This window comes from Aphelocoma coerulescens, chromosome 12, assembly GCF_041296385.1.
Source record: "Aphelocoma coerulescens isolate FSJ_1873_10779 chromosome 12, UR_Acoe_1.0, whole genome shotgun sequence".
Taxonomy (NCBI): domain Eukaryota; kingdom Metazoa; phylum Chordata; class Aves; order Passeriformes; family Corvidae; genus Aphelocoma; species Aphelocoma coerulescens.
The window spans coordinates 19,763,094-19,790,514 of NC_091026.1; the positions used below are offsets into that span (position 1 = coordinate 19,763,094).

General features: G+C 46.6%; 1 protein-coding gene and 1 long non-coding RNA gene across 9 annotated transcripts in view; one reads left to right on the forward strand and one right to left on the reverse strand.

Annotated features, from left to right (window-relative positions):
- The window catches only part of LOC138117671 (contactin-4), a 270,719-nt gene extending 243,298 nt beyond the window's left edge, over positions 1-27,421 (forward strand). For 6 of the 8 annotated variants that reach the window (XM_069028195.1, XM_069028193.1, XM_069028194.1 and 3 more), the window contains 11 exons: positions 15,643-15,818; positions 16,884-17,004; positions 18,151-18,309; positions 19,041-19,190; positions 19,602-19,672; positions 21,177-21,411; positions 21,901-22,016; positions 22,402-22,588; positions 23,086-23,198; positions 24,482-24,650; positions 25,618-27,421. In XM_069028195.1, coding sequence (XP_068884296.1) covers positions 15,643-15,818; positions 16,884-17,004; positions 18,151-18,309; positions 19,041-19,190; positions 19,602-19,672; positions 21,177-21,411; positions 21,901-22,016; positions 22,402-22,588; positions 23,086-23,198; positions 24,482-24,650; positions 25,618-25,718 — 1,598 coding nt within the window. In that variant the 3' untranslated portion in view covers positions 25,719-27,421. The remainder of the gene's footprint in view (positions 1-15,642; positions 15,819-16,883; positions 17,005-18,150; positions 18,310-19,040; positions 19,191-19,601; positions 19,673-21,176; positions 21,412-21,900; positions 22,017-22,401; positions 22,589-23,085; positions 23,199-24,481; positions 24,651-25,617) is intronic. The other 2 variants (XM_069028191.1, XM_069028192.1) reach the window with 2 other exon arrangements.
- On the reverse strand, positions 10,804-12,316 carry LOC138117673 (uncharacterized). The gene is made up of 3 exons (XR_011154770.1): positions 12,060-12,316; positions 11,851-11,952; positions 10,804-11,410 (listed from the first exon to the last, which is right to left on the reverse strand). It is a non-coding gene; the product is annotated as an uncharacterized lncRNA (long non-coding RNA).

Genomic DNA, 27,421 nt, shown 5'->3' on the forward strand with positions numbered 1-27,421 from the left:
AAAGCAGGATTGAGTTTGTAAGGCTGGAGAAGCAGCTCCTTCTAAGGCAGTGCTCAGAGCTCTGTAAAACATGGTGTGTGTTTCCATGTATGGTATAAATATTAATTTTCCATCTTGTTCCCTCATTTTTTCCTGTACTTGAGGCTAAATGTTCAATTCTTCCAACATACAGAAAGATTAGAGACTCTCTGAGTACCGGGGGATTAAATGACAAACAGAGTAAACAGGCACAGTCTGTACAATACGAGTTTATTTGTATTTAATGCAGTGATATCAACTGGCTGGTACAGCAGCAGGCTGAAAGAGGAAACTGATTCCAAGGCACTGCAATAAAAGCTCTGGATTTGGGAAGCACCAGGAGGGGCTCCTGTGCTGATATCCCAGGGAGTGGGACCCACGTGAGGTGGGGTGTGGATGCAGCAGCCCAAACAAGCTGGTGATGGGAATGCAGCTGATCACTGTGTGTCACCACTGCTTCTTTTTGGGATGAGAAAGTGCTTGGCATGTGGGACATGTTCCCAGACACATTAAATAGCTTTCATTTAAGCCGTGGTCAGCTTTGCTTTGGGGACATTGGAGGTGAATGGATCGTGGTCCCCCCATTGACCCACGGCTGCTTCCCAAACATCTGCTTCCCTTTGGGCTGTGGGCTCAGCTATAAATCCATCTCTATATCTAAATACATCTATTTAAATACATTTTTATTTAAATTGATCTCTAAATCCTTGGTAGAGTTGGTGCCTGTGTGCTCCCGTGGGGGAGTGTAGCAATTCCGGTCACGTTGGTGCATCTCTGACAAGGGCAAGTTCCAATGGCTTTATTTTCCTGTTTAATTATGATGCACCTTTAACATTTTCCTACTGCTGTGAGCTCGTCTCGTTTGGGCTGTCACGGGAGGGCTCAAGGCAGTAAAAGCAGGAGAACTTTTGCTGGCTGGAATCTGCAGCACTTTAGCAGAAAAAGAACACAAAGATAATGTCAGGAGGTTATTTTTCCCTCACGCTTGAATAGACTGATAGTCTTGATTTTGTCCAGCACAGTGATTCAAATTATTTCCTATAAAATAGCACATTTTTCATTCCGAGCCTATTCCTCTGTGTGAACGTTGAAGCGCTGCATTGCAGTTGAAATTGATTAAATACTGTAAATTCTGGCCCATTATCGAGTAACTTTTCAGAGACTTCAAATGTTGCTGCCTTTAAACCTGGAATTCTTGCTGTGTTTGTTCCAGTCCTTTAGGACACAGCATTTGCCTTCTGCAGAAAGTGGCAGGGGGATGTGATGGTCCCCTCTTGCCACCTGTGGTTGTCTCTGTTTCAACATCATTTGAGCAGAATTGAAACTTCATTGCTTGGAATTTGTCTTGTGCTTTCCTCGTGTCCGTGGGGTTTGGTTTAGGTTGTGGGGTTTTTTTAATCAGTGAACTCCAATAACTGAATTTTGCCAGCTGTTCTCAGCTCTGTTGAGTTTAAAGTGACTTTGGAGTAAGTGGGATATCAGTTCCTTCAAGTGGGGCTTTAGATTTTTCCCCAAGAGGAAGAGTAAACCACACATTAAGATGTTGGGGTTTTTTTAACACGAACCAAGGGGAAATTACAGCAGATACTGAAATCTATTGACCCATTTCAGTGCTGTCCCCATTCCCAGGAGCCTCTCTAGACCTCCCTGATTTTTCCCCCATTGCTTCTGCTTTGCTGCTGTGGAAAAGCTGTCCTAGAGAGCTGCTGCAGGCATTTTTCATCCCTCCCACCCATATTCTGGGTTCAGTGGTTGGTCATATTGAAACACGAGTGGCCCCTCTGTCACTGAGCTCTGCCTTGTTCCTGCAGTGTTTAAGGTTATGCAAAGTCTTTATTTTTCTCTCCTCATCGTTCAACATGATCTTAAATTCATGTTGGTTATGCCTCAGCCCTTAGAAAAGGACCTGGTTAAGTGACACCTGCTGTTGAAAGCAGAAAATATAATTTAAAAAAGAGAGGCAGAGTTTAAAGGAATGATCCCAGAGCAGCACTTGAGGGTTGTCCATATTTTCTGGGCTTTTTGTAATTTTCCTGGATAGCACATGAGGTCTGTGTTCAGCTGGTGTCAAAACCAGGATAGAGACTCAACTCTGAAACCATCAAAAGAAGTTTCATTATTCTTCAATTTTGTTTAGCATTTGCTGAACACAGTATTTATATGTAGTCCAGACATGACTGAATATTCCTTATCGGGTCTAATACATTTTTTTAAAAAATTTCATGGAGGAGAAGTCAATTGAGGATATGACCTTGTTCTCCAGAATCTCTAAATCGGGGATTTGTAGGCAAAAAAAGCTCAGAGAGTGCCATGGAGTTGTGCAGGCTCTGATTTATTCATGAGAACATGTAAAGCATTCTCATGTTTAAGAAATAAAACTTATTTCTAAGTTAGGAAAAACCTTTCTTGACTTCTGAGTCACAACCAGCAGCAAAGGCTTGATTTTCACAATTGACAAGGAAAGCCATAATCTTTGGCCGTGAAATTGCGAAGGAAAATATTCCACTCTAATTGGACTATTTCCACTGACACCAATTATTTCTAGGACACAATTAAGGCTCTTTTGCTGGGTTTAAGTAAAATTATGACCCAGAGCACTGCATGAAAGGCACAATTATAAATGTGAGAGCTGTGCATCCACCACGTCTGCTCCTCCCTCCCTCAACCATGGCAGCCCCAGTGCTTGAGCTGCACTTTGCTGGATCTCCTTAACCACCCCTGGGTGGGAAATCCTGAAGCAGAAGCTGATGGTGGGGCTGGACTCCAGCAGCTACCTCAGGGTCCTTGCAGCCTGCAAGAGCTCTTCTCCATATGGCACTTGGAACACAAGCTTTCATCAAGTGTTTTAGAGTTTCAGGCAACTTCCCTGTTCATTGCAGCTGCCAGGCAGCCAAGGTTGCTGTGTGATGCTGAGCCACATCACCTTGTGCAGGAGTGAGGGGCTCAGCTTTGAGTTTCAGCACTGGCAGGTGCATCCCCTCCAAGCTTGTTACACCTGGGACTGGTAAAGCCAGGTTTTCCTCCCAGCTCCGTTCAGGTGAGGACCTGAGGTCATCAGAAAAATCAGGTCATCCCCAGAGCACCCCGAGGAAGAGGAAAGAGCTGTGTATCCTGTTAACATCGCTGTTTTTCTGACAGTTTATTGAAGTTAAAAGGTTGTGATTATTCTGAGGTGACAGAAGTGGCAAAATGAGAAGCAGATGCCTCCTGTGCTGTCAAGCCTTCCCCAAAGCCTCCCCTCCCTGGGCTGCTCAGAGGCACCTTTGGCTTCTGATTTTCTGAATGTGAACTTGTCAAACACAACTGATCCCTGCTCTGTGACAGGGACAGGACCTGGGCAACGGCTGGAGCTGCGCCAGGGCAGGGTTAGGTTGGATTTTAGGGAAAGGTTCTTCCCCCAGAGGGTGCTGGGCACTGCCCAGGCTCCCCAGGGAATGGGCACGGCCCCGAGGCTGCCAGAGCTCCAGGAGCGTTTGGGCAGCGCTGCCAGGGATGCCCAGGGTGGGAGTTTTGGGGTGTCTGTGCAGGGCCAGGGGTTGGGGACTGGATGATCCCTGTGGGTCCCTTCCAGCAGAGCATATTCCATGGTCCTGTGATTCCACAAGTGCTGTGATCTATGAGCAGGGGAAGGTCGGTGACACCCTGAGGAGGATGATGATGCTGAGGGTCAGGGTGAGCAGCTGTGGCCCCTCTGGGCACTCGTCCTATCCCAGGTTTGTGGCCAAACACTTGAGCCAGACTTGAATCACAGAACTGTGCACAAACAGCACAGCGAGAGCTCTCAGCTTCATACTGGGGAGAGGTAAAACCCAGTCAGCTGCTGAGGCCAGAACCAGTAAATGGCAGAGACATGTAAATGAAATCAAATCCCAGTAATGAAATCAAACACCAATGGGCTGCTCTTAGGGCTGGCTGAATGAAGTAAGTTCGGAGTTTCTTTTTTCCTTGTAAGCGCTCACTGCTCGTAACAAATAAAACTTGTAAACATAACACAAGTGTTAGGCTTCATTAAATTTGCAGCAGACAATTAATTTTTTTTTTCAGGCAATTCAGAGGTTCTTCTGTAGTGCTGATTTAGTTTAATTGAACATATTACCACAAGCAGACAATAAGAAATATATTGAAGATATCCATCTGGCTCCCAGTGCAAACCTTGTGTGTCACTGGCTGGGGCTGTCACAGGCCTTACTAATTGCCTCATTTTGGCTCTTTTACAATCAGTGTGATTTAGCCATTAACATGATAAAAGCTGTCTTGGTGAAGAGCTTGATATTAAAAAGCATAGATCTCCTGCCTTGCTCTCATGCCAGTCCTGGACTAATCTCCAGCATTATTGGAGTGATATTTTTAAAAGCAGGAATACAGATGGATGGACTCCCACGGAGCAGCTTCTCCAGGTACCTGTGTGGTTGTGATGGAGGCCCTGCAGCTGGTGTGAAATGGTGCCTCTGGATCGTGGGAAATGCCACAGATTCTGCCCCCCCTTCCCTCCCACCACCTTCTTTCTCCTCACTGTCCCTCCAAGCCCCAGCCAACTCTCAGGCACATTGAGGGTCTTAAAACTGGTAATTGCTCAGGTAAATAATGGAAGCAACGCTAGAGCAAGTGCTGATGCTTATAGATACACCTGATTCAGCACATAAAGTGGGAAAAAATTGTATTTTTAGAAAAGTTCAACCATTATGTCTGAATAACCTGTAGAGGGGAGAAAAACAGTATTTTTGTTCTGTAGTTTTACCTTAAACCCACCATGTACTGCAGGGTCAGCATTATTGCAACCTCTCTTGCCACAGGAAAAAAAAGTTTAGAATAATGCCTTTGAAAGCTCAGCACTTTTGTTCCAGGAATTTTTCTGACCTCTCCCAAAAAAGCAGGAGGTTCAGGAGTTCTGCATCGTCAATAAAAGGTTGGGTTGTTTAGCTCATCACTGAAGATCAGATCCATGCATCAGCTGGAAGAGGAGATGACCTATAGGTTAAACACAGACTTTTAATGAGACAAAAGCAGGTTAATTAACAGTTTTCATTAACTTGCTTCCATTTATTTTAACATGGTGCATTTCAGAAAGGTTAAAATATTTTTCAGTTTTTGAATACAAATGAAAGCCCAGGGTGGTTAAAACGCAGCCATAGATCACATTGAAATCCAAGCAAAGGCAATGGGTGTGAGTGTGTTTATGTTTGTGATTGGACATAAATCATAATTAACAAATTATTTTGCAGTGAGGCCCTGGCACAAGGTGCCCAGAGAAGCTGTGGCTGCCTCATCCTTGGAAGTGTCCAAGGCCAGGTTGGCCAGGGCTTGGAGCAAACTGGGATAGTGGAAGGTGTCCCTTCCAACTCAGGATATTCTCTCCCGTGCCCAGCTCTGGCATCTGACAGCTCATGCTGCTGTTCCACCCCTGGACTCAGCTATAAGGGGCCAGATCTCAGTCCCTGCAGCTCTGTGTGTCCCTGCAGTGGAGTTACCAGGAATTTCAGGCACTGGAAGGTCTGCCTCCTTGAGCTTTTAGTTCCGTGGAACTCCTCTGGTTCCCAGAAAATGGAACATGACAGCTGCACTTAACATCTTAAGTTGTGTTTAAGGTTATATGGGATGCAGTCCCACATCTCTTCCTTGCTGAAGGAGGTCCCGGGTTCTGAGCCTGCTGACACCATGGGTTAAGTGTACTAATGTATCAGATTGGTCTTTATCCCAGGGGAGGGTACAGAGAGCTTGTCCTTGTTCCACAGCATGGGATGAACTGCCAGGCAGGAGGTCCATGGGAATTCCACGAATACTGGGTGCATTAGGGTCATACTCCGAGGGAAAACAGTAAAACAGAGAAAACTGAGGTCGTTGTAGCACATGGTGCTGCTGTGGCAGTGGGGGAAGGTCTCCCCAGAGCCACTTCCCCCCATCCCAAAGGAATTCAGTGTGACTGGGACAGGGATGGGGGGGATGATGATCTAAACAGGACTTGCACTGGGGAGTGACTGGAGATCTCTTTCAGGTGAGGCTGAAGGAAGCAGTGTGGGGGAATAAAGAGGGAAAGTGAACTTTACATCCTTGGAATCAGTGACTCAGAGCAGACCGGCCTGAGGGTGATGTTTCTGACATCAGAGACAGAGGAAGTGTTCAGAGAGCACATCTTCTGTCACAGGAGGAGGAAGGGTGAGAGTGTTGAAGACAAGACTCTGGGACAGTGGCTGAGGAAATCCCAGCCCTTTTGTGCATTTTCTCAGGAGCACTTTTGGAAGCAGCTTAGCAGAGGATTTGGGCTGATGGAAGCGTTTCTCCCTGAGCCTGGATTGCCAACAGGTTACCCAGAGTTCCTTATCAGATAATAAAAGCCAGGTGGCACCTGGATAAGGCCTGGGACTGACAGATCAGGGGGTATCTAAAGCACTGCTGAACAAGAGGGAGGTGTTGCTTCAATATTAGGGACTCCTGCGACCTGATTTTCCCTTTTTTTAGTGCAAGATTATGAGCAATCCCATCGGAGATCATATAGAGACAGGAGTCTCCTGTGTTTATCCCAAAATCATGAGGGAGGAGAGAACACAAATGGAGTAGGTTACATTCTAGGTGTCCTGGATCACTGTGCTCCAGCCAGGCATTTGGGAATATGACAGAAATACAAATGTTCCTGGCTCAGAAGCAGGTGGACTCTGAAATACATGGAATTTTGTCACTGGACTGACTTGCCATGTGTTGGGTGGGTTGTCTTGGTCTCTGTCAGTCACACACACACTTGAATATGAATTTTGCTTTCATTTGAAGTTTTTAAGTGGGCCATGAAGAACCAATCCAATTTGTAGGGTTTAGTGCTGTGTTTTCTTCCAGACTCGTTGTGAATAGATCTGAATAGAGAGTTTATTTAGGAAATCAGCAGTATTTCAGCAGTGAAAAATTCAGTTCCTGTCCTAGGTGCACAATGCAAAGTCTCTGTAAAAATCCATTAGTCCTGGGAGCTAAACTGTGTGATGCAGTTGACAATGAACATCATTCCCTGCAGGAGAGAGCCATGAGCAGAAGTGTCTGGGAGAAATGCTCCAGACCACGAGTGACCCCAGCAAAGCTCACCCAGCACTGACACCAGGCTGAAAGGAGAGGTGGAGCTGCTGTTCCTCCACCTCTCTGAGGGTGTCTTTCCAAGCTGGATCTTGATTCTGGCCCTGGAATTATTTACATAAGAAAAACTCGTGGCTAATTTGAGGCAAAATGCCATGGAACAGGAGAAATGTCAGGGACACGTTTTAATGATGCTCTGTGGGGAAGATTTATTCAGGAGAGAAGGAGCTGAGGATTTTGAGGAAGTTATAATGAGGGGTGGTCTTGGGGGTTGTTATTTTCATTTCACCTGTGATCCTGCCTCCATCCTGCCCCTGACATGAGAACCAGGGCTCAGCCACAAGGCAGCAAAGCAGGAGCACAGCCCTCAGAATGTGAGGTTTGTCCTCTCTGTGTGCCACTAATTAGAATGAGTCACTTCCTTAGGAGAGAGTACAGGGCATCGTGAGACCATTTCACCTTCACCAGGAAACAAATGAGACCTTGGCCCAGAAAATTTGATTTCAGTGTTTGTTTGGTTGGTTCTGCTCTCCCTTGTTTGTTCAGTAATAGGTGTTTGGGTGTCAGACTCGCTCGCACTGGTGTGGAGGTCTCAATGGGGATGCAAGAAAAAGTGCATCTTAAATAAAAATATCTGCTGGGCACAGTGGTACAGAGAGACAAAACAGTTTCTAATGAAGGTCGGATCCATTTTACAGGCTGGGCAAATAAGGCAGCACAAGACTTTTAATGACTTGCTCAAGGTCAGACAGAAAGTGAGGAGGAGAACTCATTTTATTCCCAATTACTCCAAGCCTGTGCCCACGCTAGAGCAACCTTCCTCTTCATTTGGCACTCTTCCTCCTCTTTTGCTCATCTAATTCTCTTTTTGATGGAATTGTTGAGTTGAATTGTTCACATTTGGCTGTGATCCAAAGTCTAAATGTTCAGACTGGTGTTTAAGGGGCTGGGTCCCTGCTGTGCTCCCCATGGGCAGCTGGGATACACTCCCTGTGGGAATAGAGCTGAAATCACCCCCTGCTTTTGCTTTCCATGTCTCCTTGGCTCGGTTCTTTGGATACTTGGAAAATCCTGAGGTTTGCAGCTGCTGTGCTTTCTTTGACTTAAACTTGCGGGCACTTTTTGTTAATGCATGTTTGCCACAGGTTTAAAGGGAATAGTAGAAAAAAAATAGGAAAAAAATAGGAAAAAAATAGGAAAAAAATAGGAAAAACTTGTCCTGTTGTCAGAGGTATCCCTAGGTGCTCCCCTCCAGATCCCTCTCCTGATACAAGTGGCACATGGGAAGATGAATGTCTTGGGCTTGATAAATGCTGTGGACACCAAGCCTGGCTTATCCCAAGGCATGGATGACACAAGCAAGCCTTGATCTGCGTGACATTAAGGATGCTTAAGCTGTGGATCATTCACTGGGAAGCTGGGAAGTCCAGCCAGGGATTTTCTGGCTGTTCCTTAAGTTTGACAGCTCAAGAGGTATCTGCTCCTAATGACTCTTAATTTGGGATTTATTCTGTCATGGCAGCTAATTCCTAACGCCTTGGTGCTGGTGAGGAGGGTGGGCAACAGGCATAGAATCAGTGTGAGCAAGGCCTAAAATACATACTTGTGCCTTAAAAATGCCAAGACTGTGGCAGTCACTCCATGATTTTGCAGTTTGAGTGCCTGGATGTTCCATTTTTTTCTGCTCTGCTGCTTCCCGAAATTTTTGATTGATGGCCATTACTATTCAAAACATGTGAAAACACCATGGATGCACAAACTGCACAGGGGGAGCTGTTCCAGGGGGAAAAATGTTGTTGGGCACTGTGTCCATGGGCTCCATGGAATTACACCTGCACAATTCCCCTGGGTTGTGGTACAAGGAGAGCAGTGATTGATCCCTGAGTGACTGGCAATTTATCACAGATTAGATATGATTTCTCCTGTATCTGATTAACCTTCTCTGTGCGACGACCATCATTCCTGCAATGACAGTAGATTATTCCATACTTGAAAAGACGGATATCAGCTCGTTGCAATCAATAGCCCACAAAAGGTGACACCTTGAATTCCCTGGGTTATCCACAGAGATTGTCACCAGCACCTGGATCGTTTGTCAAATACAGAGATTCACTTGAGGCAGCTCTGGAGTGAAGTGGGTTTTATTTTAGTCTGCAGTGCAGAGCTGGAGAAGGATGTTGGGGTTCCTGGTGTAATCAGGCGCTGTTGCATCCTGCTGCAAAGAGCAAGAACAAATTTCCCTGAGTGGGAAATTTCCCTGAGGTTTGATTGTCATCTCCAGAGCCCATTACATGTGATTTGCTTTGTGACAATTGTACAGGGAGAGCTTGATTTGATCAGATTGCATTGCACTGGGTGAAATGGAGGTGAAAGTGGAGTCTTGTGTCCTCTCGTCTCTCCCTGCACTCTCACTGCACTGGATGTATTTTCATATATTTTGTCCTTGAATTTGCTCTAAAGGGAGCCCCCTCCCCAGCATCCTCCCGTGCAGGCCCATTCTTAATGTGGTTTCAGATTTAAATTACCCTTCATTTATCATTCAGCCCCACAAACAATGCAGCTTGGGGTGTGCAGAAGTGCAGTCCCCTGAACTGACTGCTCGCTCCCTGTCTGGGCAGTGGGAGGCCTTAAATCCTGGGAGGGAGGTTCTGCCATCAAGTTTAGAGAGTTTTCCATCTGTGGGAAGAGCTTCAGTGAAGCTGAGGAGGAAACTGCTGCTCCTGGAAGGGCAGCAGCTGCACAAACAGACCACAGGGAGCAACAGCCAAACCCTCCTCTTAAAACAGCCTTGCCCACCCTCACAGAGAATTCCTGAGAAAGGGGCTCAGGCTCCCAGCTCAAAGTAATCCCATGTCCCCACACTGCTGTGGGGAGATTTAAGCCAAACAAGTGGCAAGATAAGGATCCTCCTTCAGCAAAGCAATTTTAGCATGGCCTAAATGGCCAGCTGAGCCCTGTGTGTTGCTGAATTGGGTCTGTGCTCCTCCAGGAAAGGTCAGGTGTTCCATCCCTCCCTTCCCTAATCCCTGCTGAATACAAGGCCATGTCTCACTACCTTCAGTGCAGAGATCAGTGCTGCCTGATGACATGGAAAGCTCTAATCACTAATCACAACTATTTCTAAAATCAGAGCTAAGTGACTCTAGTCCCGGGCCTCAAGTCCCTTTTCTAAATTGATAGTGTCTCCTTTTAATAGGATTATATTTTATTAGGCTGAACTGCCACAGCACACACCAGAGGGTGGAAATGCTGCAGAATCTCCTGTTAAGAATGTGTGTAATAGCTGATTGTAGGAAAAAAGAGATATATTGGCATAAAACCAAGTGCCTGTTCCTGAAAGCATCTGTGTGACTCATCACAGCTCACAGGTGGGATATTTTAAAGGCCAAATACTGTAAATACTTAACCTTTTCCCCATTTCTTTTTAATCTCAGTTTTGGCCATGCCCCATGAAGTACTCAATCTATTCAGCTGTAATTTGCTCTGCTAATTCCTCTATGTGTTCAGTCATTCACTGGGTTTTAATCTCTTTAATTCAGACCTGTATTTTCCTCTCTCCTGCACATCCCAGTGTCTGATGACAGAGCACTCAGAGCTCCCAGCAGTTTCACCAGTCAGGTCTCAGAGGCTTTTGACTTTATGGTCCAGGATAAATATTTCATTCACAAACAGAAAAAAAAATAGAGACTGATTGAGTATTTTCATGTATTGGACTTTGATTCTTTGGTTGCTCATAGAAACCAGATCCTCTGAGATTGATTTTTATTATCTCCAGACATGATTTGCCTTGGAATCAATACAATAATGTAAAATGTCATTGCAAATAGAGGACATTGATCTGAGATGCATTTATTAATTCCCGCTGATAAAAGCCAAAATGGAATTGGTAAATATGCTGGTATTCAAAAAAAAAGAGGCAAAATGAGTCCCAAATGCTCGAGTTAGAGTTCATCTACAAGGAAAACACACTTGAAAGTCTTGTACAGGAAATGGTTTATGCAGATAAGGAAAAATATATCTGGATCTTTAACACTGTAACATTAATCTGAGAGAATTAGGTAATTAGCTGGTTAATCAAACTGGAAATTGCTGCTTATCTTCCCAGGTCCTCACAAGGAATATCAGCAGTCAGGAGTTTTTCCAACAGACGTTCGCTGCTCAGGCAAAAAGGGAAGGGGAGAGGGGCAAGTACTGCAGACCTCGAAATAGGCTGAAGTTTGGAGTTAATGATCTTGGAGTCTTTTACAACCTTAATTCCTCCGTGGTTCTGTAGGATCTTGTACAACATTCCCATTAGCTTCCCAGCAGCATGGAAGTGCAAACCTGAATGAAGGCAAGGCTGGAAGGAGACAGGAAGGAATAAGTCTTTGGAAAATTTCCCTTAGAAGTAGGACAGTCTGAAGGAACTCCTAATTTGGGGGCGGGGGGGGGGGGGTAGTTCTGATTTCTTCAGGGTTTTTATGCTGGATAAATATGCCAAAACCCAAATATTCCCTTCTGCTCCTTCTCTTTCGACCTCCTCCTGTGTGCTGGGATAGATGTCTAAATAAGCATTTAGGTATTAGCTGCACCCAGCCTTGGAAACGCTGACATTATCCCTTCTCTCTTTAATCTGTCTCTGAATGCTCAATTGCACCGATTCGAGGCCAACAACAGGAGCTGCATCTCCCGAGCACGTTCCAGTTCCGTCTCTTTAGGAGTCAGACACTCTGTGCTCCTGCAGCAGCCAGGGCTGCCACAGCAGATCCCATTGTTTGCTGACGACTGTGATACCCTTACCTGCAAGGCCCCGCTGAATCCATCCCCCGGAGTGCTTCACGCAGCCCCCGGGGCCGAGCCAAACTGGGCACGGGATGCTGAGTCCACCTAACGCAGGCAGGTCTGGAAAAAGCCCTGTGGTCAGTGGGAATTCTGCTGACGGGCCCCGAATCTGTGACACCGGCTCTCCCCGCGCCTCCCGCATCACTCAAAAGCTGCTCTGCACTGACCTAGTTTTTTGAGGGAAAAAAAGCATTATCTGCGAGTGCCAGGCTCTGCTGAGGTCTGTGTCACTTCTGCGGTGCCACTGCAGCCCGTGTCCCGCTGTGCCACATCCCGCAGATCCATGTGGCACGCACAGCCCCCCGTGTGCCACAAGCGGCGGGCGCGGCGCTGCGGGGCTGTTTGCCCTAAACAAATCATCCCTCCCGATGGACACCCGATCAATGGCAGGGCCGAGCCGGGTGGTTTCCTCGCACATTGGCTCATTGTGATCCCCAGGCCTTGCCCTCAATCCTGCAGCCTGGGGGGTGCAGTTGGAAATGCATCCCGAAATGCAACCCAGCATCCCGAAAGGAGCCGGGAGATGCGGGTGGTACTCACGGCTGATTATGGGCAGCTGATAAAAGAGAGAAGGGAAGCAATTACAGCCTTCCCACGGATGGGAACTGCTGCTCAACTCCGTTTCTTCTAAGGAAAGAAGCAAACTTTGTTAAAATCTCTCACAGGATAAACCAAATCCACTTAATCAGCCAGAAAGACCCCAGGTTCTCGGCACTGCGCTGCAGCAGTAAAGCCAAGGGAGGTGACACAGGGAAATCGGGGTTTCAGGCAGGACTAAAGGAGGTGAGACAAGCTCGGGTGACCCCAGTGCAGCCCACCAGGGAGGCTGGGTGAGAGCTGGGCACCCAGAGCTGAGCTGGTGTGGCCGCGAGGGAGTCGGGAAAATTAATCCACAAACACCAGGGGTTTATGTCCAAAAAGGAGACAGAGGAGTCCTGGAATTCTTTATTCGAATAAAGGGAGAGGCCATGGGGCATTCCCCTGGGGTCTCCCAAGTTGTTGGAGGATGCGACCTCCTTTTATCCCAATTTCCCGGCCCCATTCGCTCTCTCTTTCCCCATGGGCTGAGGTACCTGAGAGGCACAGACTTTCCAAATCGCTTAATACAGACCCCCTTCCAATGTGTACCCTCCCCGTTTTTCCTTTTCCTTGTGTCTCTGCTCTTTTTCTCTAAGTCCAGGGATTTAGCACGGCCTCGGGTGAGCAACAGTCTGTGTCAATCAGTGGAATTCCTACGGAATTTATGGTTCCTCCCATTGCGACTTTCACCTCTCCGCATCTGGCTTTATCTACAGCAGGTCCCAGTGTGTTTGTAAAGCCGCTCCAGCCGGGGACCATCCCCAGGAGCTCTCGGGCTGCTCAGAGCCCCCGGGCTCGGCAACAGCAGGGTTGGGAAAAACATGGAAAACTGGGAAGCGCCGCCTCTGTCACACTAAGAGCGTCCTCCTGAGAGTGCCGGCGTGGAAGGAAGGCTGGGAGGGAGCTCTGCTGCTTCCCCGAGCCTTCAGTGACACCTACAGACCGTCCCTGCCCGTGTGCACGGGGCACATCCAGCTGCGCTCCTGCCAGCCCAGGGTGCTCCTCCCGGGAGCGCCAGGCCAGGCTGAGGCTGGATATTAGGAAAAATTCTCCATGGCAAGGGCTGTCCAGCCCTGGCACAGCTACCCAGGGCACGGGTGGAGTCCCCATCCCTGGGGGGATTTAACAGACGTGTGGATGTGGCACTTGGGGACAGGGGACAGTGGTGGCCTTGGCAGGGCTGGGGGAGCAGTTGGACTCGGTGACCTTAAAAGATCTTTTCCAACCTAAATGATTCCACAATTCCATGAAACCTGCAGGTATTTTCAGAAGCACCAGGCACTCGCAGTTCCTGGCAGGAGCTGTGCTGAGCTGCTCTGGCCTTCAGCAAGCACACATTTCTTGGTATCATTTATATTTATATAGAATATAAATCCTAGAATTCTATTATATTTCATATTCTATGTGTTTATATAAACCTATAATATTCTAACTATATTCTAGAATATCATTATTCTATAAAGAATATTTAATATATATTATATATCTGATATATTCTACAATATAATTGTATAGAATTCTAAAATACAAATTACATACCAGAATTCCACTCTAGAATCTATTCTATATTCTAAAATTCTGTACAATTATATATTCTATTCTACATATTTATAGTCATTATTTTCTTCATTCTTCACATGTTTATAAACACCTGAGAAATATTAAATTTATTAATTAATTGATTAATTAAGTATCATAACACTTACTGTGGTTGTTCTAAGAGCTCCTCTGTTTGGTCAAAAGTGAACACAAAACACAGACAAATTAGATTTGTCCAAGATAATACAGCCAAGTCCCTGAGGACTTGATCTGAAATCTCTCTAGACAGCAACAAAATCTTTCTCACCACCTCCTGTACACTTTTGATAAGGTTGAAAATCCAGGAACAGCTTCGCATCCCCTGGATTTCGGTGAGTAGTTCTGCCCAGTCCATATCTTTGTTGCTGTATCTTTGTTATTTTAGCAGGGAATCAAGCAGGTGGGCAATAGGCTCTGGAAGGTTTTGGTGTCGTGTGCCAGAGATTGAATAATGCTGGTATTATTTTAGCATGACAGCCGTGCTGAGTGGATTTTTTGCAATAAGCAAAAATATCTATCTCTGTATGATTTTCAGACTTTTGGTCTCATTGTTAAGCAATATTTTTCCTCCTTTTCATTTCCTCTGAGGCCCTGTAGCAAAAAATTGCTTCATTTTTGTCAACAGAAATGGAAGAGAAATGTTAACTTTAGAGGCAGAGGGAATTCACAGGCACAGACGAGGAGCAGGAGTCTGCATAATGTGTCATGGCTCATCTTTCTGTGCCACCACTCTCTGCTCACACTGAAGTGAAAAACAGACAATGAAACCAGTGGCAAAGGAGCTGTGGAACTCCAGCTTGAGAAAGGGATTGGTCCTGAAGCCTCAGGTGGAGCTGCTGCCTGTGCTTAACACAGAACCTGCCACGTCACAGATCCAGGTTTGGGGAATTCCCTTTGGAAATGTCCTGTTTAGGACCTTTCCTTCTGCTTCAGCTCCCTAAATGCCCCTGTCTGGCACCACATCCATGCTCTGGAAGGTTCTGTTGGTATCACTCATCATTTATATTTATTCTTTGTGGGGATCCTCCTTGCACAAGGAAAGGATTTGAGTTGTGAAGCCATCCATCACAGAGCGTGGCCAGTTCTCAATAAACATCATAACAATAATCTCAGCCTTATCTTTCCTTTGCCAGGTACAACCAGATTAAAAACTCCTGGCTTTAATGCACCCTTTTTGTTCCAGTTTTGGGGATTTTACATTTAATTTAGGAACAACAGAATAGTTTTTCGATAACCGTGGTGAGCAACGCATGAGTGTGAAACAACTCTTTGAAGTGAGAAGATTCAAATAAAAGAATCTCTGATTAAAAGTTTTAATCAAACCTTTCAGATTTGCTGCACTCTTTTCCAGCCTTTTCTTTCCTCCTTTTTCATCAGGATGGTGGCTGGAAGAGGATTCTGGAGGGTTTATTAATAGTGTTTTAATCCAACAACTAGAGAAAGGATAAACCCAAAGATAGAATAATTCACTTGTTGATTTAAGGACCTTCCTAAGTGATCACTGCTTAGGATCTCTCTCAGCCCTACAGTGTCTCTGTTCCTCAGGAGAACAAGAATAATCCTTTTTTTCCCCTCTTTCTTTGTTGTCTGTAGATCCAACCCGGGTCATGGTGTCTCCTTTCAGCATGGATGTCACGGTTGGGGAAAGCATCGTCCTGCCTTGTCAGGTGTCCCACGATCACTCCCTGGACATTGTGTTCACCTGGTCATTCAATGGGCACCTGATAGACTTTGAGAAAGATGGGGATCACTTTGAAAGGGTAGGAGGAGTAAGTATTAAATCTGACAAAGTGGGTAATGTAGAAAAGGTGACTGACGGAAGGAACTGGATGAAGGCAGTGAGAAAAAGGAGGAAAGAAATTGAAAACTTTCAGCAGAGGTAGAAAACTGGGAAGGGTTTTGCATGCTGCTCTGAGGGAGGTTTTAGAGAGCCACAGGTCTCAGTGACAGCCCATGTTTACATTTGTCACGAGTGGAATTCGGTGCTGAAAGGAAAAGGAGATACAATTGCCAAGCCTTGCTGTTACCCCTTAAAAAATGAATCATTAAAAGATGAACTCACAGATTGATGCCCAGGGCTCACAGCAGCAGCAACAGCTTTTTGGGGTGACTGCTCCTGTTTTGGCCCATAAAGCTAAAGTTACAAACTTTATTAATATTCCTCAGTCCAAAGGCCACAACCACGAGGTTACCCTGAGATTTCCAATGTATCAAATGCTTTGTGTCTGGGGAGAAATTCAGAGAGGTTCTCAGCATCCAAAACGTCCAGAAACCTGATTAGTTCTATTCAACAGTTAATCAGACATGCACTTGGCGTTTGGAAAACAAATTACTGCTGGTGTGTGATGATGCAAGATTTCCTCGGAGAGTGCTGTTCTCAGGATCTTCAGCACAAAAATGCTGGGCAATCAGAATGCTGGCTGGGACACAAAGCCATGAAACTAGTGCTGATATCTCCAGATTTGGGCTAGGCTTCCCTTGCAGGAGAGATGGAGACACAACTTGGGCCTCTGGATGCCAGAGAGGGTAAAAATCGGATCTCCAGAGAGAAAAAGAGTGAACCTGTCCTACACTGTCAAGTTGTTTTAGTGGGGAAAGTGCTTACCAGCCCCCAACCCTGCTCCCCTGCCCCTTGGAGGAGCCAGGATTTTAGGGGTGCTCCCTCTCTTCCCTTCCAGGCAGACTCCCATCATTTTAACAGGCCATAGCTTGCATTACTGGTGTTGTCATCAGCCAGCATAAAGTAAATCCATTAGTCACAGTGTCCTTCACGTGATAATGATGTTTAGGGCACATTAAAAAGTAATTGTAACCACTTTTCCCGACTTTATCAGCAGGACTCAGCTGGTGATTTGATGATCAGGAGCATCCAGCTGAAGCACGCAGGGAAATACGTCTGCATGGTGCAAACAAGTGTGGACAAGCTCTCAGCTGCTGCAGACCTGATTGTAAGAGGTATTTGAATTTTGTTACTGTTGTTGATGGTGTTATAAAATTTCCTTTTTTTTTTTTTTTTTTTTTCTCCTACCTTCTGCAATCCCTGGGCTCAGGGACAGCCCAGCATCTTGTAATTAATCTGAGAAAAAAGCTCTGGTTCACGCTGGGGTTCACAACAGCAGCCAGAGCATGTAAAGTGTTTCATGTGCTCCCAGAACAGACCCAGCCCACACACCCCCAGTACCTGCTCGTGTCCTCAACACCAGCCCTGCACCCACTGGGCTCGTTCGTGTCATGAACTGTGCAGCAGAAGCAGCACCCAGCTATTGGCTGCACTTCTGCCAAGAGATGTTATTCTTGTTAAAAATAAACGTGATTTAGTGACCTCACTGATATATCAAGATCTATTCGTTACCATGCAGAGGTGATGTGTAAGCTTGGCTTTAACAGAGCTGTAATTAATTGCCCTGAGCCTGGATCCTTAGGAGAAATCTGATTTATATTTTCCCACTTGTTAACTTTGGGGAAGGCAGACTTGGGTGCTGCTCTGTCCCTGCTACTCTTGGTTCTCATAAGCAGGAGGAATATTAAATTCTTCACAGGGACATGACCCTTGACGATGATAAAAGTACTGATCTTGTCACTCCCTAAAAACATCAAGGGTGTTAAAACATTGGCACAGGGTGCCCAGAGCAGCTGTGGCTGCCCCTGGATCCCTGGCAGTGTCCAAGGCCAGGCTGGATGGGGCTTGGAGCAGCCTGGGATGGTGGGAGGTGTCCCTGCCCATGCAGGGGGTGGGATGGGATGGGCTTGCAGGTCTTTTCCAGCCCAGACCATTCTGTGATTCTCAGATGGGAGCAGACTGAACCTCAGGCACCACTCGGGCAGCAATGGCCATGGGGTGGAGCAGAGGGGTCTCTCCCTGGCTGGTGATTCCTGCAGAGCTTCACGGGTTCAATCACCCCAGCAGTGAGGCAGAACATCCTGGTCTCTCCCACCATGGTGCTGATGCATCCCCACAGTGCCTCCCAGTCCCACCCAGGCAAGGAGAGCTGGAGCTGCCCCAGCTGCTCTGCAGGGACCCTGTTACCTCTGTCCCCAGGAGGAGAAGATGACCAGAGTGCTCCTTCCTTGAGTCACTCCCATTCTCGTGCAATCCCACAGGTCCCCCGGGTCCCCCCGAGGCTGTGACCATAGATGAGGTGACGGACACCACGGCCCAGCTGTCCTGGCGGCCGGGGGCAGACAACCACAGCCCCATCACCATGTACGTCGTGCAGGCACGCACCCCCTTCTCAGTGGGGTGGCAGGCAGTGAGCACAGGTAAGGCCCTCACCTGCCCCATGGGGAGCTCCACGGATGGAAAACTCATCCATCAGCACCCATGCAGGGCTGCTTGGACCAGCTCTGGCCCCTGATGTGAAAGGCAATTTCCCTGGCTGCAGAGCACTGCTCTTATTAACTAGTTCCAGGTTTGGCAACCCAAAGATTTAGGGTGCAGTCAATGCCATTACTCACCCATTTTTCTCATGAATGCTTAAGGGAAAACAGAATGAATTCCTATCTCTTGTTGCCATGCTGGAGATATACAACAGTAATTGCGGTCTATAAAGACATCCCTCAGAGACAGACCGTGTCATCCTGCCTATCTTTAAGGAGAATTATTTCCCTGATAGAGGAAAAAATCCCATGATGTAATTGCTCATTCCGTCAGGGGTTAATTTTGTTCCAGTAACCATTAAACAGAGACAACCATGTGTTTTAAAAAGAGAAAAATAAAGCCCCTCCAAACCTGTTGTTTTGACACTCTGCTTCCAAACTGTGGCAATTTTGGAGCAGCTCATTAATGGCAGGAATTTCTGGGCTAAAAGCACTGTGTTTTAATGCTGCCTCTTTGACTTTTTTGCAGTTGTTAAAATCTTAGAAAGACGAGAAAAAGTTTATCAATCCTTATTTGTATTTGTGTTAAGCCCTCACCTTTAAGGAAATCAGATTTCCCTGTGCCTGTTTCCCAGCAGTTTTTAATATCCCAGTGGGTTTCCTTGCATCCCCAGTTCCAGAGATCATCGATGGCAGGACGTTCACAGCCACGGTGGTGGGGCTGAACCCCTGGGTGGAGTACGAATTCCGAGTAGTGGCTGCCAACCTCATTGGGATTGGGGAACCCAGCAGGCCTTCAGAGAAGAGAAGAACTGAAGAAGCTCGTAAGTAGTGCTGGGCAGAGGAGTTGAGGGTGAAATCTTTGTGGAATAAATGCCAAGAGATCCCTGAGCTGTAGGAAAGCCCTGGCCCTTGGCTCCTCTGTTCTGTTGGAGTCCATAACGGAACCGAAGATGAAACAGGAAAATAAATAAAAGCCTTTTTTTATGGAGGACAAATGTTTAAACTAAACAATTAGAGACTGAATACACAAGTTAATTGGCATACTTTTAATATACTATTATTGACATACTTCTAATGTGCTGTTTGCCATGGCAAATTAGTCATTTTAACAGTTCCTGGTGCCAGCAGGGAAGGCCAGCAGTGTCCTGCTGCTGCAGAGCTCTGTTCTGTCTCCCTGTGGGTTTTGGGTTTCAAAGCTGTCACATCCATCTTCTGCATCTCTTTTTTTGCAGTCCCCGAGGTGACCCCAGCTAATGTGAGTGGAGGTGGAGGCAGCAAGTCAGAGCTGGTCATTACTTGGGAGGTGAGTCTCAACCCAGCCCCCAGTGAACCTTCTGTGAATTTCCAAGGGTTGGCAGTAAACCAGCCCAGGTTGTGTGACAAAAACAGCCCAGCTGTTCAGGTGGAGCTAAAGGATGTCCCTGCCCCAGCCCCCGGGCAGGGCAGCCGGCAGGGCAGTGCTGGGCAGGGACCGTGGGCAGCAGGATTTGCCACCGGCTCAGCTCCCAGCACTTGCATACAACAAATTGTGGATGGCCAGGAGCCACCCGAGGGATAAAATATGCTTGGAACATCCTGACCTGGTGGAGAATGGCAGTGGCTGGCTCCCAGCTTCCTCCCTCACCCTCTCTGGGACAGAAGGCAGCAAACAGTTAAAAGCCAGCACGAGGCGTGCTGGCTTTCATTGGTGCTGATGGCAGCCAGCAAGAGGAGATGCAGAGATGAGAAATGTTTAATATTCCTTAAGGCAGATGGGGTTAGAACTTTAGTCATTTGTCTGCTCGTATTTCCATGTTGTGATGCGATGCAGCTGGCATATTTCTCCTAATAATGAACTCCACTAGACATGCTAACACTTCCATTTAGCACTATTTCTGACCAAGCTGGCAGAATGAATCGCCAGAGATATTTTTAAGGTTATTAAAAACCTATAAATGGGTTTTTGTCCTCACCACACAGCTCAATGTGCTAAATTTCCTCCTCTGTTGGACTAATTAGTTACGCCGTGTCTCCTAAAGATACTGCAATATGTTTCAAAAACACACATGGCCAGAACATCAGCCATTGGCTTGAGATGTAATTTGCACAAAATATAATTTGTATTTTGACAGAAGAGTGGTTTTACTCTTTTAAACGTCCGGAGGCCTTTTCTTGACGATGTGCTCTGAGCCTTACAATACAGAGTAGGATGCAGTCACGAGCAGTAACCCGTGCTGAAGCTCCATGGACATCTGTGGGACAGTGGCCCATAATTATGGATTATTTTAATACTGGAACCTTTGGGTTTAATGCAGCTTTTTAGGGGGATGCAAGCCTGAGAGTAGGAAGTGTCAGTGTGTCCAGGGTGTGTTCTTTGGGGCTTCACATGTGATCCCAAAGGCATGAGAGCAGCTGCACATGTGTTGGGGAAACAGGAACTGTGTCCTTGCTTCACCCCAGCAAACCTCAGGCTCTTCACAAAGCTTAAAATTACATCACCAATGGAGGCCCCATCTAGTCAGGGAGGGAAGGGAAATAAGCTTTAGAAGAAGTGTCTTCTGGAGGTGCTGCTTCCTGTTTCATGGAGCAGAAAGGCTCTGGTGCAGGCAGGGTGGGATGAATTCAGGTTGGATGTGAAGTAGGACCTCATACACCTCCATCTCCAGTGCTGTGTTCACAGAATCACAGAACCACAGAGCTAAGTAGGTTGGAAAAGACCTCTGAGATCATCGAGTCCACCCTATGAACGAAGAGGACCAAGAGGAATCTCCAGGGTGCAGCTGGGGAGGTCGGTGTGTGCTGAAGCTGCTGTTTGTCCCTGCCCACAGACGGTGCCCGAGGAGCTGCAGAACGGGGGTGGCTTTGGCTACGTGGTGGCCTTCCGGCCCTTGGGCACGGTCAGCTGGATGCAGACGGTGGTGGCCTCGCCGGACGCCGCCCGCTACGTGTTCCGCAACGAGAGCCTGCCGCCCTTCTCACCCTACGAGGTCAAAGTGGGCGTCTACAACAACAAGGGGGAAGGGTCCTTCAGCCCCGTCACCGTCGTCTACTCGGCAGAGGAAGGTAGAGACGAGCCCTCCCCACCTCCTCTCCCTCCTCTGTGCTGCAGGGTCTGAAAGGGTTTGGTCTCCACCTTGACACATCCTTTGATACCTCGGCCTTGCTCTGATTTATAATAAATGGCGAACCGTGATTAATTCTTTTCACAGTCATTAAAATAACATTAATCGTAATGAAATCTTTTGATATTAATGGAAAAGTAATATGTAATCTGGAAAGAATTCCGCAGAGATTTAGCATGAATTAATGTCCACTGATTAGAAAATGTTCCCTCTTGTCCTAATTACAGTACATGGTATCCTGGGTTGAGTTTAGTAATGACATCTTATTATTTCTGAGGGAGAGGCCCGACACGGCCTGACAGGCCATCAGTTTGAAATGTGGACATTTGTTTGCTTCCTTCCTTGTGCAATGAAAAAAATGAATCCCCTGACAATTGGGACTAATTGAACATAGAATTGAAAAGCCTTACTTCTGTTTTTAACTGCCCAGAGCCAACGAGAGCCCCAACCACTGTTTTGGCCAGAAGCCTTTCTGCCTCAGATGTTGAAGTTTCTTGGGCTCCCCCATGGGAGAACCAGCACAAAGGAAGAATACAGGGATATGAGGTATGGGAGACAGAATGCAGGATCCCTTCAGCAGCAAGCCTTGAGGCGACACAGAGATGTCCTTGTGCTGCTCCTCCTGCCTTGGGTGTGTTCCTGAGGTGGATTTGCTTTCCTTTGCCTCTTCAGTGCACAGAGATTTCTCTCACATGGTTAAAAATTCCACCTTTCTGTGTGGGATCTGGCTGGAAATGGAGCCCTCCCTGAAGGTGCTGCCATGGCCAGGCTTGGGGAGGGAGCACTGCAGCTGGGCTTGTCCCCAGCAGGGACAGGGATTGTGGCAGGGAGCAGGAGCTGTCCGTGGCAGCACATCTGGGTTAGTGGCAGGGACAAAGGGGTGCTGCCAGCCTGGGGCTGGGCACCATCACAGCCCTGCTCTGCCTCCCAGGTCCGGTGTTGGCAGCACGACGAGAAGGAGGAAAACGCCAAAAGGATCCGGACGGTTGGGAACCAAACATCCACAAAAGTCAGCAACCTGAGGGGCAATGCCCTCTACCACCTGGCAGTCAGGGCCTACAACACGGCTGGCACCGGCCCCTCCAGCGCCGCCGTCAACGTCACCACCAAAAAGCCACGTGAGTGTCGGCAGGGATGCCCTGCGAGGGTCCAGCTGCTGCTCCCCTCTCTCATTTCTGAGCTCTCTTGAGTCTGAAGGAGCTGTCAGACTTGCTTTTGCCAGGTTTTTGTGCAGAAGATTTACCAGGCTCAGGCTTTTTATTTTACTTTTTTCATGAGGCTCTTCCTGGTGTTAAGTAAGCAGAGCATGCAAAACTGAAATCTCAGCCGTGCAGGCAAATTAAATATTTATCTCAGCATTCAAGAGGGCTTTTTTCCTCTGGTTTCAGGCATGTTGAGCAAGTGACTGAATCCTTTTTTCATTTAAAGCCCCGTGTCGTGTCACACCTCCCGTGACCCTGAGGACACAGATCAGCGGAGCAGCTCGTTAGCTTTGCAGAGGGACGGGGCTGAGGCAGACTCAGCTCTGCTGGGAGAAGCCCCACTGGCACTGGCAGGGATCCAGCTGGGAATTGGTTCCCCTCAGTAACGGGGTGCTGTGTGTGTTTTGGTGTAGCACCGAGTCAGCCCCCCGGGAACATCGTATGGAATTCATCCGACTCCAAGATCATCCTGAACTGGGATCAGGTGAAAGCCTTGGACAACGAATCAGAAGTGAGGGGCTACAAAGTGAGTATTTCCATGGTACTTGCATGATTTTCCAGGTCAAATCTGGGGCATTCCTCCAAAACCAGAGGCCATGCCCTGTGTAGCACGAGCACATTTCTTTCTGCAGCTCCCACCTGCAGGACTTCACTCCTGCCTTCCATGGAAACTTCCCAAATGCTGTAGTTGGCTCCTTAATTGCAGATAAATAAAATGCTTTTTTAATAGCTCCCATTTCCTTCAGAAAGCAAAGCTAAGAGGAAAAGAAAGAGAATCCTCATTAGAAGAGGTTTTAATAGGACATAACTTAACTAGAGAGAAACCTTGGGAAGAATTCAGCTCCACCACCTTCCACACGGGTTCCATTTCACCCAAAAAGATGTTGCCCTGGAGGCTGAGTTGTGCAAACATTTCCTACCAGAGCCAGAGCCAGTGCAGGACCTGGCCATGCTCCAGGTTCTGTTCCCAGTCTGGAATGCCAGCGGCTTGGCGAGCCTGTGCCAGCTCCCCGCAGTTCCTGCACCAACTTTTAAGTGTCTTTGGTGCTCTGTATGGGCTTATCAAAAACAAGATATTTCTCAGGGCTTTTAGTCCAAACCTCAGATGAACCTCAGCATCTGGACCAGCTTTTTACTACACATTTTATGTTTGAAATGCAAATTAAGGAGTTGGTTGAAAGAGGGAGAGAGAGACTCGTCACCCTGAAAAAGCATCTAGAGGGTTTCTAAAACATTCTCCTTTGACTTACTGTTAGGGTAGCACAACCAAACGGATTTATTTCCTGAATCATAGCAAAACATTGCCTATTTTTCTTCTTTTTGCCTAGAAATCTTATATTTTATGTCACAATTTATGATATAAATTAGTACAACTCCCACAGCTCAGAAGGTCATTCACAAAAGTCATTTATTCTGGGAAACCATTGGTGGCACTGCATCAAATATCCCAACTCAGTTTCCAGAAGCAGCATAATAAGGAGTTTCTGACCTCTATAAGTAAGTTTTTACTTATACAGGGGTTTATTTTAGCTTGACCAAGGTAAAGGTTTCTCTGAGGGGCTCCACCAGGTACCAGTGCTGTTCAGTGCCGCTGATCCTCCTGCCAGTGTCACCCCCTGCCCAGGCACTGCCACCTCTGTGCTGGTGTCCCCAGCAAATCCCACGGGTCCTCTCTGTGACCAGAGCATGCCTGAGCATCAGGGGCAGGAACAGAGCAGCAGCACCTCTGGACACCCTGAGGTGGACGACTCTGAGGACAGCAGGTGGCTCTGCCCTTTCTGCCTCCTGTTCTCTCCCCCTTGGCCACAGGTATTGTACAGGTGGAACAGGCAGAGCAGCACGTCTGTCATAGAGACAAATAAAACCTCAGTGGAGCTGTCCCTGCCCTTTGATGAGGACTATATCATCGAGATCAAACCCTTCAGTGACGGCGGCGACGGCAGCAGTAGCGAGCAAATCCGAATCCCAAAGATATCAAGTAAGGATGGGAGGGATTGGGTCTGTGCCACAGGGTCCCACCAGCAGATATTCCAGTCCCCGGCCCTGATGTCATCCCAAAATCAAGATTCAGCCATAAGAAATGCCATCCTAAGTAATTCTATTTGTATTTAAGGTTTCCAGGCACTTTCCCCTCTCAGTTGCGTGTTCATATATGCATTGAATGTATTGTTTCACTGCGATTCACAATAATCAAATACAGCATGCAGAGGCTTCTAAATTTATAAGGCTACTATACAGCCATATCCCATTGTGTGCTGGATGCATAAATATTTATTTAGGGAAATGAGGTGGTGTAGAAGAACAAACACAAAGAGTATTTTATTACACAACATGGCTTTTGCAAAATCTCCATGTCCCATCTTCCATTAATAATGTCCCAGTTTACAAGCTGCATTAAATCAGGAGCCTCTGCAATGCAGGAATATGGCATTAAAATTACAGCGATGTAAAAAAAGCCTGGGTGAGAGCAGAGTTCTCCCCACCGTGGCTGTATAAGCCATGCAGAGGAATTTAATCAGCAGCACAGGAGAGGGAAGGGGAGCTGGAACACGCCAGCTCCCATTTGGCTCCAGGCCGTGGGTCACTGAGCAGATACACAGCTCCTCCGGGGTGGGAGTCGTGCCAGGCTGGTGCCACAAGGAACAGCTGGAATATGGTGCAATTGTGAAAAAATACCAAATAATGATAAGCAGGCAGTGTGTGAAATAATACAAGTGTGAAAGGAGCCCCAACACAACAGGGACAGGAATTGAAATGAAACCAAAAATTCAGTTGGAGAGGTGACTGTAAAGAGGAGGGTGCTGAAGAGGAGGAGGGGGCTGTGCATGGGGGCTGTGCGTTATCTGAGGAGTGGAATTTAAACCGTGGGGGAGGTGGGTCAAGGAAGAGTTCAGGGATGGTTCTCTGCTCACCTCTGTCTCGTTCTCCCCCTCTCCCTCTCTCAGACGCCTACGCCAGAGGCTCGGGCTCGTCAACCTCCAGCGCCTGCACCCTGTCAGCCCTCAGCACAATCATGATCTCCCTCACAGCCCGCTCCAGTTTATGACAACAATGACATCAAGGACTTCTTCTTTATAATATAAGCAGCATTTAGCTAGTTGTTTTGGAGACACCCAGTACTAAGTAATATTGTGGTTTGAGTACATCTTACTACTGGAAAAAAAATGTTTATGCTTCTTTAGGAATGGCATTATACAGTACTTCCTCAAAGCAAATATAGCTTTGTCTGAAGTTTCCTTGGAAACTCTGCAATGCACTGAAAACATCTGTAATATGATGTTACCAAAGCAGTTTACATATGTCCTTATATGCATATTTTTTATTATATATTTAGTGTTTTATAGAATTTTTTAAAGTTAACATATGATGTAGATATTAATTTTTTTCCTCTGCTCTAAAATGCTACGGACGACATTATCACAAAAATATTGTTTGGGATTTTTTCCTTTACGATGGAGAGTTCAAAGTTGTTCTTGGCAAGTTGGCTGGAGCTGACTGTACAGTTTTACAGGGCAGAACTGATCCAGACCCGGATTGTAACAGGCTGAATTTCACTGGCAGTTCCAGCGACTCCTGTGTTGAACCAAGTGCTTCTAACACACGTTTCATCCAGAGCTCTGAGCAGGACAAACTCCAAACACTCACAACAGCAGAATCTTGGAAAACCATGTGGTTTTTGGTTGGTTGTGGACTACAGGACACGTAGCCAATATTCCAGCATTGTGCGACGAGGAGGGGCTGGCGTGAAATTGCTTTGTCTTGATCATAATCAGCATCAAAATGGGGTGGGAATGAAGATCCTGCAAAGCTGTGACCTCTGCCTGTGGTGACACTACAGGACGGCCACCGGAGCAGCAAACGCCGCAGGCTCGCTCAACCCAGCTCAACCCACCTCTGGAGATCTAATTCCAAGGAAATTCCACACCTTTGGGGATTCATTCCGAGGAAACCAGAACACAGCCACTCTGAGCCATAAAGCTGCTCTGGGCTCGTTCTTTGGGACGCAACTCCTCATCCTTGGTAACTCCACTCTCCAGACAACGCTCGGGAATTTGGCCCGGAGCGGGAGCAGTGCCGCCCCAGCTCCAGGTTATCCATGGAAAAGTGGGATCTCCTGGAGATCCCTGCTGGAAGTTTGCCTTTCCTTAGAAACTCTTCCCAGATGCCTGGAGGCAGAAGAGAGTCACACCAGAAAACGACAATATCCACACTGGAATAATTCTTCTCAAGAGAAGGACTGTTTGTTACTACGGGGAATTTTGTAAGTTTGGATGGGATAACGCTGGAAAAGGCAATGGAATTTTCTATACAATTTTCAACTTTCAATGCGCTGCAGTGGTATTTTTTTCTTTTTTTTCCCTCCTGATAGCTTGAATTTGCCTGTAACTTGTCCTTTTTGCTTACAAAATAATACAGTTAACTTTTAGACCTTCTAAATATATTTATTCAGTAACTCATAATCAGGATTCCACTTGTGTAAAAGTCAGGGGTGTTGACCAGAGAAATATTGTCAGTATTTCAAGCTGTGTTCCTTTCTTAGTTTGATATGGTTACTTCTATGTAAAAAAAAAAAAAATAAATAAAATAAGAAAAAACTAAAAAAAAAAAATCCACAAAACCAAGAAAAATGAAATGAAAAAAAAAGCTTCTGTAGTTTTCTCCCCGGTGTAAATGATATTTATCAGTGATCTAGCAGATGTAATCTTTTTTTAAAGGTATTGGTAATAAATATTCTGTCATTTGTAAAGA